The 12,651-nt window shown below is 39.6% G+C and overlaps 1 protein-coding gene across 3 annotated transcripts in view; it reads left to right on the top strand.

Moving 5' to 3' along the window:
• MPPED2 (metallophosphoesterase domain containing 2) overlaps positions 1 to 12,140 on the top strand; it is a 108,737-nt gene extending 96,597 nt beyond the window's left edge. For all 3 annotated transcript variants that reach the window (XM_056355035.1, XM_056355036.1, XM_056355037.1), the window contains exons 5-7: positions 4,629 to 4,744; positions 7,427 to 7,540; positions 10,682 to 12,140. In XM_056355035.1, coding sequence (XP_056211010.1) covers positions 4,629 to 4,744; positions 7,427 to 7,540; positions 10,682 to 10,800 — 349 coding nt within the window. In that variant the 3' untranslated portion in view covers positions 10,801 to 12,140. The remainder of the gene's footprint in view (positions 1 to 4,628; positions 4,745 to 7,426; positions 7,541 to 10,681) is intronic.
• The last annotated feature ends 511 nt before the right edge of the window (positions 12,141 to 12,651 follow it).

Genomic DNA, 12,651 nt, shown 5'->3' with positions numbered 1-12,651 from the left:
TGCTGACAAAAATAAAGAGCATTTTGTAATTGTTTATTAGTTGTGCAGAAGTGCTTCCTGCTGCGATGCCTTTCAGACACCCCCTCGGCTGTTACCCTGTGGAAGGAAACAGACGGAGATTTTTGCCTCCTGTGCATCTTACTCATTGGATTAAGGATAAAATTGAAGCTTTCCTAAAAGACTGGGTAGCCTTAAAAATGAATGAATACATGGGATTAAAAACCCATGAGAGAGTTTATTTATTCTAATCCTGTTTAGAAGTAACTATTGAAATAAGTGGATTTACTAGTGCAAGTGAAAGGAAAAGCTGAATATGGAAGGTCCCGTTGTACATTTACCTTTTGAGTTCTTGAACTCTGAGGATCAGGTAATTAAATTCATGAGCCAGAGGAGGGATGAAAGTAGGTAGCAGGATATACTATCCTTTAAAAATGTTTAAGTTCCAGAAGGAGGTGAAATTCCTTTATCACCTGGATGGACTTGGCCATGGCTTTGTGCCTCCTGTTTCCTTATGTGATGGTGTTGCTTCTGAGGTGCACACACTGAGGAGCAGTTGTAATTTTGTGCCATAAAATAATGCTCCATCACTGTGCTCATTTTGTCGGGTTGGGGCTTTTTGTTGTGGTTTTGGTTTTTTGTGTTTTGTTGTGGTTTTGGCTTTTTTTTAACATAATAGTAAAACAGTAAAACCATATAAAGTAACCTGGGAGAAGGGAGCTCCAGTCACCTGCTGAAGAGGCAGTTCTCTGCTGTTAAAAGCAGATGGGTTTGTGTGTCTTGCCAGGGGGTTCTCCCAATGCACCTGCAAAAGGAGAGTGAGTCTTGTCGCAAAGCTTAAGATCCCCTCCTTCGTGGTATTCTGTCAAGTGAAGTCTGCGTCTCTCGCAGCACAGGGTGTGAAGATAATACACAGCCTACTGCATAAGCATTCTTTTAATTGCAGAAACTGTAACTTCCAAAACGCCAGGTGGAGGGGGATCTGTGGGGATTCCTGCCTGGAAATGAAAAACTGAACAGAGTAACGATGGGCCAGGTGTCTGCCTTTCATGAGGATATTCCCTGTGTCCCATCTGGTGCCAGCATAACTGCTACCCCTAAATGATAAGGGAGCTTTGCAGTCAGGGGAGGGCTGAGCTGTCAGGTGAGTGGGGGATCAAGAATTATCATGACGGTTTGATGGCGGAGGAAGGATGCTGTGGAGTGCGGCGTGGCTCTGACGATCGGAGGCTCAATTAGGTTCTCCCGGACACGGGCTGACATTCCGAGCAAGCGGGACTTGCATCACGCTGGGTGTTGGGTATGAGAAGGTGTTCTGGTCCATCAAATGTAAAATGACAAAATCATTTGTAATCTCTCATTACTAGTCCCTGTGGCTTTTACGTCTGCACCTCCCTTGTGGCATTATTCAACAGCTGATAGCTTTCTTTTCTTGCCAGCTACTTAAAAATGAAGTATACTATTAATGGTTGTAGGAGGTAACTGAAATCTTTTACTTAAAACTTCACAGGAAAGAAAAATAGGTCAGATCTTAAATATGGTTACTAATGGCTGAGTAGCCTTTCTAATTATTTGCACCTGATTGCAACTTACCACAGGTGGGTGCAGCCAAAGTTCATTATAAATATTTCTGCCTAGATAGGAGGTGGTTTCTCCCAGTGAGTAATGAGCTTGAGAATACGCTGCAGAAGGCACATAACTACATGCACAATTTTTTCCCTCTAAATTATTTAGAAGTTGAGAGCGACTCTATTTAACTGCTATGCATGCAAAAAAGGGCACTAAAAGAAGTAAAATCTCCCTGTCCAATGCCCCTTGATAGGATGTTGCCTACCTACAGTGCAGGCTTTGTCTTTCCTGCACACATTTAAAGTTTGCTGGGGATAAACAGCTATTCATCTGTCCGCTCACGGGATTCACAGTACATCAACTCCATTTCGTCTGTGCCACAACACAGTGTAGTGCAAACATCGGGTGACCTTCCTTGTGATCTCATCTAAACCTGAATCTGTGCCATAAAGCTGTTTCTCTTGGTGGTGTTCTGAACGTGTCCTCTTTCTTCTTGGCTTTCTGGGGAAGTCTGAACTATCTCAGAAACGCAGGGACTTTCGGTGTGCCCGGTCAGGCAAGGATTTCTTTTTCAGTTTTTGCTTTAAGTGAATATTTAGGAAAAGAATTCATGCTTTAGATGCTGGAAATCTGCGTCTGTAATCCAGGTGTCCTTCCAGCCATACCTTCTCTTCTCCATTTATTTATTTATTTCCGATGAAAATATTAAGTACTCGAGCATCTTTTTTTATGTGCATGCTGCATAACGGGGAAGGCTTCTCAAAAGTTTTCTTACAAGTGGATTCCCAGGTGGTGCCCATTAGTCACAGCTAATTACAGAGCTCTGGTGAACGAAGAATATGTTGGAGCTCTGGTTCCCCTCCTCCTCCCACAGTGCTTCAGAAGAAAATAAAATAAAAAAAAAACCTGCAGACAAATCCAGGTTTTTCTGTGGTTGTAGTCTCCAAAGAGCTCCAGAGAGATCACAGATGTGGTTTCATGTTTCAGGTTTAACTATAGTGTAGTAACTACAGTATTATCTACAGGAGAAATGCAAGTGGGGAAAGAGTCATTAATTGACAGTGAAAAAGTTCAACCTATGTGCTCTGTGTTTGGTTTTTTAAGTAGCTGAATGTTTAGCCAAACCGTATTTTAACTTTTAATGGCAGCCCTGAAGGTTACAATAATCTTGATATGTTAAAACCTTAGGAACAGAATAGGAAAGGAAATTTAGATACGTGTTTCAGAAGGTCAGTCGGAGAAAAGCAGAAACACTTGTGATTTAGTTAAAGGTAAGACACATTCTTCAGTTTTAATTCAGTTGCATACAAATGCAAATAGAAATACAAATGCGTACCTCCTGTGAGGTACACTGACCTTACTTTACAACTTAGGCACTGTTTTAGGTGTGTCAGTGGGTGCACAGTAAGCCAGCGGCGAGAGGTGAAGTTGCATTGTTATGCACATGAGGAACCCATAGCTCACATGAAATGTTTAACTGACATCTAATTTTCCCGTCTTTTGTTACCGTTCATCCAGCATCCAGGAAGTCTGCTAGGTCGAACGAGTTCTTATGTGTGTGTAGTATAAAGTACTAGTTCCGTAGGACCACATGGGATGTGTCTATTATTTGTTACTATGGCTCTAGTGACCTTCCCGCTCCTATATTAGCAGTGCTTGCTGTTTTCCCATTGTCAGGAATTCAGACCATACATATAACTGGGTATAATCTTCATTGGTGAAACTATTGTCTGGAGAAAACAAAATAATTACAAAAAATAAAAAGTGACGCTATAACCTCATCAGGAAATTTCCACTTAAATGCGTATTTGGGGCTGAAAGAATGTGTAATTTAGAGGGTACAGGAGGCAGATCACATAATGAAATTGTGTAGGACTCTTCATGATCTCTCTCTTTTTGACCGGTATGCTTTTCTTTGAGGTTGGTTTGTAGCTGGTTTTTCCTCCCCCAAATTTGATTTCTGATTTTCAGAACTGCAGTACAGTGAAGGCTGCAGGAGGAGCTTGAGCTCTCAGAAAGATGCCCCCAAAGAACTAGGGCTAGGGCAGGAGCGTCCTACCTAGAGAATGAAGTCCAAATCTGTTGCCCCAGCTCTAGGAGACACACGTGGATGAAAACAAAATCAGTACAGTTGTAACAGCTGTACAAAAAGTTGTTAGTAACAGGTGTGAATATTATAGTCTCTCTTTAGAAGAATTGCTCTGTGTACCCCTGATAAGGAAAGGCTTAATTATCATATACCTGCATTAAAATTACTTGGTTTGGCTTTTATACGTTGAAAAAGTACTCCTAGAAGGTTCGCTTTTCATCACTATGTGCTTGGGTTGATGCATGAACCAATGTCTGGAGCAATGCTACGCCATGGTGGAGCAGCCTGAGGATCACAGTGTTCCTTAAGAAATACTACATGAATTTTGAATGCTATGGTCTCTTCAAATTAATAAGTCATTGTGAGACTAAACATTGTGTGACCAAGACCTCTAGGAGGCTCAAGAGTTCAAAGCCAAGTTATGTAACAGTGTTCTGATATTAAAAGTACTGAAAGGAGCAAGTCTGAGTGCAGTGATCCGCTGCAGTGCAGATGGTGCGTACAGCCGCTGCATCCCAGCCTCCCTGTTGGACTGGTACCCACTGGCTGCCCTGTGCCCTGAGACATAGACTCTTGCCTCCAAAACGCTTTTGAGATTTTTTGTTTCTTTTGGTAGGTAACGTAAGAAAGGTGTTCTTATGTTTAAACATCCTCAAACTTTGGGGAGGGAAAAAAGAACCCCATTTTAAATTTGGACTGTGTTGTTTTAACTTGCTTCCCTTTCTCTCTAGTGAGTAAATGCCCCCACAGATGAATACTCTTGAAGTACCAAAAGAGCCTAGGATATTATTTTGTATTCAAACACATAGGTTAGTGTGTGTATTTGAACCAGTTTGTTTTAGAGGTATCCCCTTCAAAAAGGCTGTCTGCAAGTTACCTCTGAGGCACAGAAATAGTTTTAATTCAGAAAAATTGGAGAAGGGAAGAGATTTTGATTTTATACTGATGCAGTTTGTCTTATTTTCCCCCAAAGGACACCATGGTTTAATGGATGGGGCTTTAACCTACCCAGAGGTCAGTCTTTGCTAGACAAGTGGAACCTTATTCCTGAGGGAATTGATATACTAATGACACATGGACCTCCCCTTGGTAAGTGAAACAAAAACTGTGTGTGATTTTTTTGCATGAGAATTTTACTTTCAAATAAGCAAAATTAATAATATTAAAAGCTCTACTGTAATTGTACCCTAACTCAAACCTATGCGTTAAGAAGCCTTTTTGGAAGAAATGTAAAGTGATGTTTTGGCTTAGCAGATTTCTTAATAAGAAATAAGGTGTTTTCTTAATAAGATTTTTTTTGTTAAACTCAAGATAGGGAAGACCAAATACTTAAGTCTGTAGCCGGTATAGTTTAACATTTTATTTAAGAACAGTATTCATCTGACAAATATTTGCCAATGCCATACAATTTTGCAGAAACTGATTAAAACTTTTTTCCACTACAGTGACATGTTACCATAAGGTTTTAGAGTACAGGAGTATGCAGTCACATCTTCTCCTTGATAATGTCCTTGTAAACTTACAATATGTAACAGTCGTTTTAGGGATATTAATTGGCTTATAGCAAACCTGTGAAGGAGTAAAATTATGTTCTTAGGTAATTGTTCCTTACTCAAACTAATGACAGGTGAGCACAACTCCATGAATGCATGATTTGTTTTTTTCATTAAATAGTTGAATTTTTCATTTAGTTTAATTTTGCTTGCTTGGTAAATGTGAGTAATTTACTGAATACCCATTTTAATTCTAAGTTCTAAACTACATTCTAATGGCTTTAAAAAGACACCAGGATGATCATTCAGCAGAGGCAGGAGTACTCAGTTTCTGAAGCTGCTGAAGCCCACACTAAAACCATTTGAAAATTCCTGCTATTTTTCCCTGTCCTGTACCCCACAAGACAGTATCTTATATTATTTACTGCTATTTTTTAAGACACGTGGCAAGCAGTCTAAGATAGTGTTTTAAATATTTCAGTTGGTTTCACAACTGAGCATCTGCCTTTTATAAATAGGGTTTGTCAAGATAAGAAAGTGTGTCAGTCTCTTCATTACCGTTATTGTTAGTAGACTGATTTTGTCAGCTCTTGAAATCCAAGGGGTCAGATCATCACTTGAAGTCACTGACTTTTGAGATGGTAGTGAGTATAAAAAAAAGCTTTTCAGAATTGCAAGGTGCCGTCATAAAACAGCATTTAAGTGCTACCAGGTTGGCTCAGAGCTTCTCAGTGACCATGGAGTCAGGAATTAATGCATGCTTATGTTTTCTGCCACAATTAAGTTAAGAGTAGGCAATGTAAGCAGAGCTAAGGAAAAAAAAAAAAGTCCAGAAAGTTTTTTGACGAGTAGTATACTTTACCACTCTTTTTATATCCTCGTTACTCTTTTAATACTACTTGGAGAATATTCTAAGATGATCTGCAAATTTTCTTTAATCTGAACTAGAGCTACCAGCATGCTGCTTCAATGAAGCAGCGATACGCCATCCACTGATGGTGGATCGTGCCGGGTATTGCAAACCAACGCTTTGAATAGCACTCTTTAATCTGTTTATTTTCCCAAAGAAGCAAAAAAACCCACAAGCATGCTTATGATGTTTCATGGGTGCTATTTTAAATGGGTTGCTAATTCATCTGCTCTGAATTGGGTTCATATAGAAATGCTGTGATGCTGCAGACACTAATGAGTGCTTTAATTGAGTAAGCGTACTTAAATTTTGGTTTTGATGGAGATAATGGAGGTTCAATTTCAAAAGGTTGGCACTGTATTTTAACTACAGGCACAGATTAGGTGTTAGTACTGTTTCTAAAAGGAGGGGCCGTAGGTCTCAGCGTGCATGATAGCATTGACAAAATGCTGCTTTTTTTTTTTCCTCCATTGAAATACATGTTTTATATTGAAATGTTGCTCCATTGAAATACCGTAAATATGAAGGGAGGTAGAGCTGTAACTGGACTCTGTTCTCTCCAAAATTCAGTCAAGTTCATGCCACAACATGTTTTTACTACCTGGGATAAACTTGGCAGAGGGTGTAATTACTCTAAAGTCAGTAGAAGGGTGCTACAGTGGGATGTGGCTCCTGATTGCCCTTTTACTCCTCCTCATTCATCTTGTCCTTCTGATCCTTGTCAACGCTAGTCCAAGCAGCAGACTTCTGAAACACATGATGTCAAGTTTTGTGCATTTTTCCAGATTATCCGTAGGGTTGAGTGGCAATGTAGTCAACTAGCATTAGCTTGTTAAGCAGTTTTGCTACATTGCTTGTGGTTGGTGACCAGGGGCTCAGAATTAACCTGACACTTGCAGACTGTGGTCCTCTGGAAGATGTGCAAGACTGTATTTTAAATCTTTGGGGTGGCAGAGGTACTGGGTTGTAGATCAGATCTTCCTGAAGTGTTTAATTTCTGGAGTAACCATGTAGCTGGCTCAGGAAGCTGACTGCTGTAAGAGCCTGGGGAAGGGGAAGAAAAATCTGCAGCAGTGCCAGGAATAAATGTCCCAGGGTTTCAAGGTGGAAGATGACTTTAAACCCATAGTTTTTTTTTAAAAAAAAAAATCACATCCAGAAAAATATTAATGCAGATGGAGGGAGGAAATCTTAAGCAAGACAAAGTGACAGCGAAACATTTCTTAAAAGCCATTGTGTGCTTTAATGGAGAGGTTACGACTACAGATAATGTAATAAACCTTCCATGAATTATGACTTCCTGAAAGACTACGTGAAACCTTACCTGAATAGAGAAAATTAAGAGTATTGATTGCATTTTGCCTTCAGGTTTTCGAGACTGGGTTCCAAAGGAGCTGCAGAGAGTGGGTTGTGTGGAGCTGTTGAACACGGTGCAGAGGCGAGTAAGACCCAAACTCCATGTCTTCGGTGGGATTCATGAAGGTAAGGAGCAGCACTGCTCCCCTCTTTGATCTCAGCCTGATTTCAAAGAAGCACATTTTGATGGTGTGTTGCAAAGGATAGATAACAGCATATTGAACTAAAGTAGGGAGGGAGTTGAGGGGAGTGATTGCATGCACAGCACTTTGTAAATTCATGCCAGAATTGACACAGGCTGTTTCAGGAACGTGTGCTACATTTAGCCACCTACATCTTTCACTGTGCAAAGGTGGTTCTATACAGGTTCTTTGAAAGTAGTTCAAATTTTGACAAACTTGGCTAGAGAAACAGATGAGATTCCCCACACTTGCAAGCCAAATTGAAAATTATCCCCATTATTCCAAGCACAGGAGCCAAGAAGTGTGCTAGGGAAAAAAAAAAAAAAAGAAAATCGAAGTCAACTTACTGTCTCAGCTCACCTCCCTCAGTGTATAAGGAAAGGCAGAAAGGAGGGCATCTTGAGTCAGATGTCAGGAGAGATTGCCAGAACTCATTTTGCATACATTTCTAAAACCATCCTACAATACATTTTGTACTGTGTATGTTACCTCCCAGCAGTCTCGTATTTTGGAAGAGATATTTCCCCACTGTCAGTACCAGATCAGGCAGAGTGTGAAGCTTCAGAAACAGTAAGCTCAGTTTGTGGCAGTGGAAGAGGCTGAGAGATAAAATACGTTTTGGAGACACTTAATTATTTAATACGACTTTGTAGCTTTCATATGGCAGAGAGACAAACACTGGGAGTTCTGCCTGAGAGAGAGTGTAAGACTTTGTGACCCTAGAACTCGAAATTACACGTTAAATGCTTCATACTGTCCCCCCTGGAGGTTTCTCCATTGACTCTAACTAGGTTCTTCTTAGGCTTAAAGGTTTGGAGAATTTCATAAAAGAAAAATAAAAAATAGGACAGCTTTCTCAGCTAGTGGTGTTAGTTTTTCCTGAAGCCCTTGTGACTTCCTACAATGAGTTTCATGCCTGGTATCTGTAAATATAGACTTTATAATATATTGAAATGCTGACTTGACCTTAAGTAGTATAGTGGCACAAATAGCAGTCTTCTAATGCATGCAGGAAAAGATTGGATGTTTGGTATAAATGTTAATCCTTGCATATAATAAGTGAGTACAGCAAGACTTCCAGCTAAAACGTAAAGTGCCTGCAGCCTTTGTAGGCACATTGGATGATGAAACTTTTAGTTGTAATACTGTTAAGTAATGGGAGAGGAAAGTGTTTTAATGTACAAGATCATTATTATGAGAAAGCACTGAGGAACCACGTGCAGCACCTTAGATCTAAATCTCATAGGAAAGGTGGCAGCACATATTAAAAGTGAATGTTCAAATGAATTCTTACGAGAATACCAACAAAGTTGTTAAAATCCTGTTTAGTACTTATGCAGAAGACAGAAGAACGGCTTGTTCCAGTACAGAAAGAAATAGCCAAGTGTTAAGAGCATTATCGTATAGTGCAAAATTAATTCTTATCCAGCTCCAGCTGAGGTGAACATGCACCACTTTCCATTAAATCAGTGGAGGTGATGCAGGGTTTTTTTTCCTGGTTGATAAGCAAGAACAACTGCAAACAAGGTTTTTCCCACCATGAGATGATCTAAATCAAAATTGCCAGTCTAAATAAATAAAGTAAAACAGGCGGACAGTGCAGCAATTCTGAAGTGATTATTCTTTCTGATAGACACTGTGGGTAGCTGTATTTACCTTAGCTTTCAGACAGCAGTGATCTGTACTGTATCATAATGGTTTAAAAGAAAAACATTTTTCCCCTGCGGGTTTGTGATGGGAAGGTCTCTTCCTCCATGAAACTTGTGATTTTTATTGTTTTGGGATTTTTTTGGTTTTTAAAGTAGTGTTATTTGGTGCCAAATTCTTCCTAGATTTTTTTTTTTCTAGCTTCTTCGTTAGCTTTTTGTGGATGTCAGCTGAAAACAATGGCAAAACTTTTTCTCACCTTTTGCACTGGTAGAACTGGAGCCCCTGTCTCCTTATCCTTGAGACAATGTCTCTAAGAGGAGAACTTCTACCTGCTCCGTATCTCTGTACTTCTGTTGCCACATTTTCTCAGCTCACATTTGCTGAACGAAGGCTGAGGCGTGGTGCGGTTGATGGGTCGCTATAGTTTGCTCCGCTTGCCTGACATCACTGGAGCGCACAACCCTGTGTGCCCTGTTCCTCTGCGGCAAGCGGGAGAGGGTGGAGGCCAGCGGAACACCGGCATTGCTGCGGGTTCCTCAGACATGCTCCGAACAAGGGCATTGCCGGCTAGATGTTTAGAAGGTTGAGAATAGTCTTCAGCATCCTGAAACTGACGCCACGGTGTTACTGAGGATCAAGTCCTTGGCATGCTGAAAAGCCTGTGATTAATATTCACTGCTTCTTGGTTTTCTTTTGGGAATGAGTTACCAAGATCCCTTCGTAATGAAAAGCAGTCATCTGTTTAACCTTCACCTCCGTTTTCGGCTGAAGCGAGGGGTCATCCATTGACCTCCAGGGCTCCGTCGTGTTATAGCAGCAGATTCCTTTCCTTAGTCATGATTTTCACTGGTAGATAACTTACATATATATATATATATATATATGTATATCTTTAACCTGCTAGTGAGTTTCTGAGGTTTCACAAGCCAGCGTGAGCTCCAGCTTGGCAGTCCTGTGACAAGGAGGTGGATGATAAGGGCGAGCACGGGGAAAGCTTACTGGCTTTGGATCATTGCCCAAAGAAGGGGTTTTGTAGGCAAAATCGAAGTTACTTCTAAAGCTTTTGCTCCTGATTGGTCTTTTTCTTATGACAGACATTAGAGACATACAAACTACAGCGCGCTAATTAATTAGAAAAAGTACCTGTGTGGTTTTGTCTCTGTTTCTGCTGTGTTCAATTGCAACAGGGGATTTTCGATGGAGGAAAAAAGTATACATAAAACAAAAGCATCAGTTCTTTCAAAGACAGTACGTTGAGGGTTGGTTGGGTTTTTTTTTCAATCAAGCCTTTGTGGCGGCGTTCAAGAACTTGTGTCATTTTGAAGGAATTAATTTTATTCCAAAGCCTTGATCCCACAACAAGCTTTCAGCACAGGTGCCCACGGGCAGTATCGTTTGTTTATATTACAGTAAGCATGACACGTTCTCCCTACAGGTTATGGCATTATGACAGACGGTTACACGACGTACATCAATGCTTCAACGTGTACAGTCAGCTTTCAACCAACCAACCCTCCAATTATATTTGACCTTCCAACCCCTCAAGGATCATGAAGCACTACTGCACATTTGGAACTGGGGAAGGTCTATAAACTGCCATTTTCTAATTATAAAACTTACATTCTGTTACATGTTTATTTCAAAAAGCCGGGGAGGTGGGGTGGGGTGGGGGGAGGAGGGGATTTGGGAGAACCATGGGGATTTTGTTTTGGGGTGGGGTTTGGGTTTTTTGGGGTTTTTTTTTGTAAATTGCTGGTACAAAAGAAACAAGAAGAAAAGTTAGAGGTTGTGCTTTTTGGAAATGCAGCATTCATTTTAAATTGATAAAGCATTGTGAATTTGTAAAATGAATTTTGTTTTTCAATAAATTTGCCATTGTAAATTGTTATAGTGTTCTCAAAAGGACAGCCAAGCTTTCTTTTAATAAGTGAGAGACCTTATTTTAATATTATATTATAAGCTAAAAAATAGGCAGCATTTAAAAACACCCAAATTTGCACAACTTATGTTATTGTCGGGGTTTTTTAAGTGTCTTCTTTTTTCCTAGGTCTAAATGTTAGCTTTTCATCTCCATTTATATCAATTTGTTTTTTTAGTAGCACAAACACTATTTTGGGGTCCATTTACCTCTTGATATGTGTGCATATACTGAAACTTGTTTCTGTTAACAGTAGAATGCAGCAAGGGGAGGATAGACTTCTCAGTTGTTTGTCTCTACCTACTATATACGTTAAAGACTGATATAGATAGCCACAGCCTGTATGTGATACCGACCTTTTATTGTTTGTTTTTTAAATTATTTTAGCTTTAAAAGACTGGGGGTGAAAGCTGCAAAGAGCAGGTATTTCATGCAGTAAAAAAAAAAAAAATAAAAAATGTAAATGCGGACTCCTTTTAAATATGAATTTATATATATATGTATTTTTTGTGCATTATAACTAAGCTAGGATTTAATATTGCCAGTATAGCATCTGCAAAATTATGCTGTACAGCACATCTAAATTATGAAGGATGTGACACATTTTCCAAGTGCTGAAGGCCTTCAAGAGCCCGAGTTAAATCTTTGTCATAGTTCAGGCATGTATAAAGTCAAATGGATACAATCAAGCCTAACTAAAATAAGGCTTAGTTGTCCTTTATATTTAAATATTCTTCTTGTCTTTTTATTTCCTTTTCCTTATTTTGCACTGTGTGTAAATGCAATCTCGCTAGCACAAAATATTGTTGCAGATAGTTATTTCTGTTCTACCACTGTAAATGCTATTGAGCTTTGTTCTGTTTTATGTTACCTTGTTAATGGAATTTAGAAAAGCAGCTGTTTCTTTAAATTTATTGTGATATTATATCTAGCGGCCTTTATATGCAAATAAAATTGCAAGATTTTTAAATATGTGGTTTAAAGGAATTTTGCATTTTTCTGTAGCATTAACAGCTGGGGGGACAGTGCTAAGGGTAAGAAAGAACTTTTCTATTTTTCAATATTTTTTTTTTATTGCTTACCATTCACAGGATGTCAGTTGGGACGATAAAGCACTCAAGGCTTTTCCTTCCGTTTTTCTGCCATCCATCTTTCCATTCCTCTTAGACAGAAGAGATTTTGTCTTCCGATGTTATAATTCAGTGCAAGTTCGCACAGTTACGCCTTATAGGATGCTATTCCAGATGACATGAGGAAAAATTGATTAGGCAGTAACCTTTGTACTTCCTCACTTGGTCATTAGTGCCGTGCTTCAGGTGCCTTGTGCTCATCCACTGTAGGTTAAGAAATGAATAGTCATGGATGAAATATATCACTTCTTTATCTGGATCTCCTCTCAGTTTTGTGGCTACAGCGGGATCCACCGCTGGCAAGGGAATTGGAAGGGAGTGTGGTTCAGTCTATGCCTGTAGGATGGCAGACACAAC

This window comes from Falco biarmicus, chromosome 10 (assembly GCF_023638135.1).
Source record: "Falco biarmicus isolate bFalBia1 chromosome 10, bFalBia1.pri, whole genome shotgun sequence".
Classification (NCBI taxonomy): domain Eukaryota; kingdom Metazoa; phylum Chordata; class Aves; order Falconiformes; family Falconidae; genus Falco; species Falco biarmicus.
Note: the sequence above shows the minus strand (reverse complement) of the source record. Positions and strands in the feature narration are given on the sequence as shown.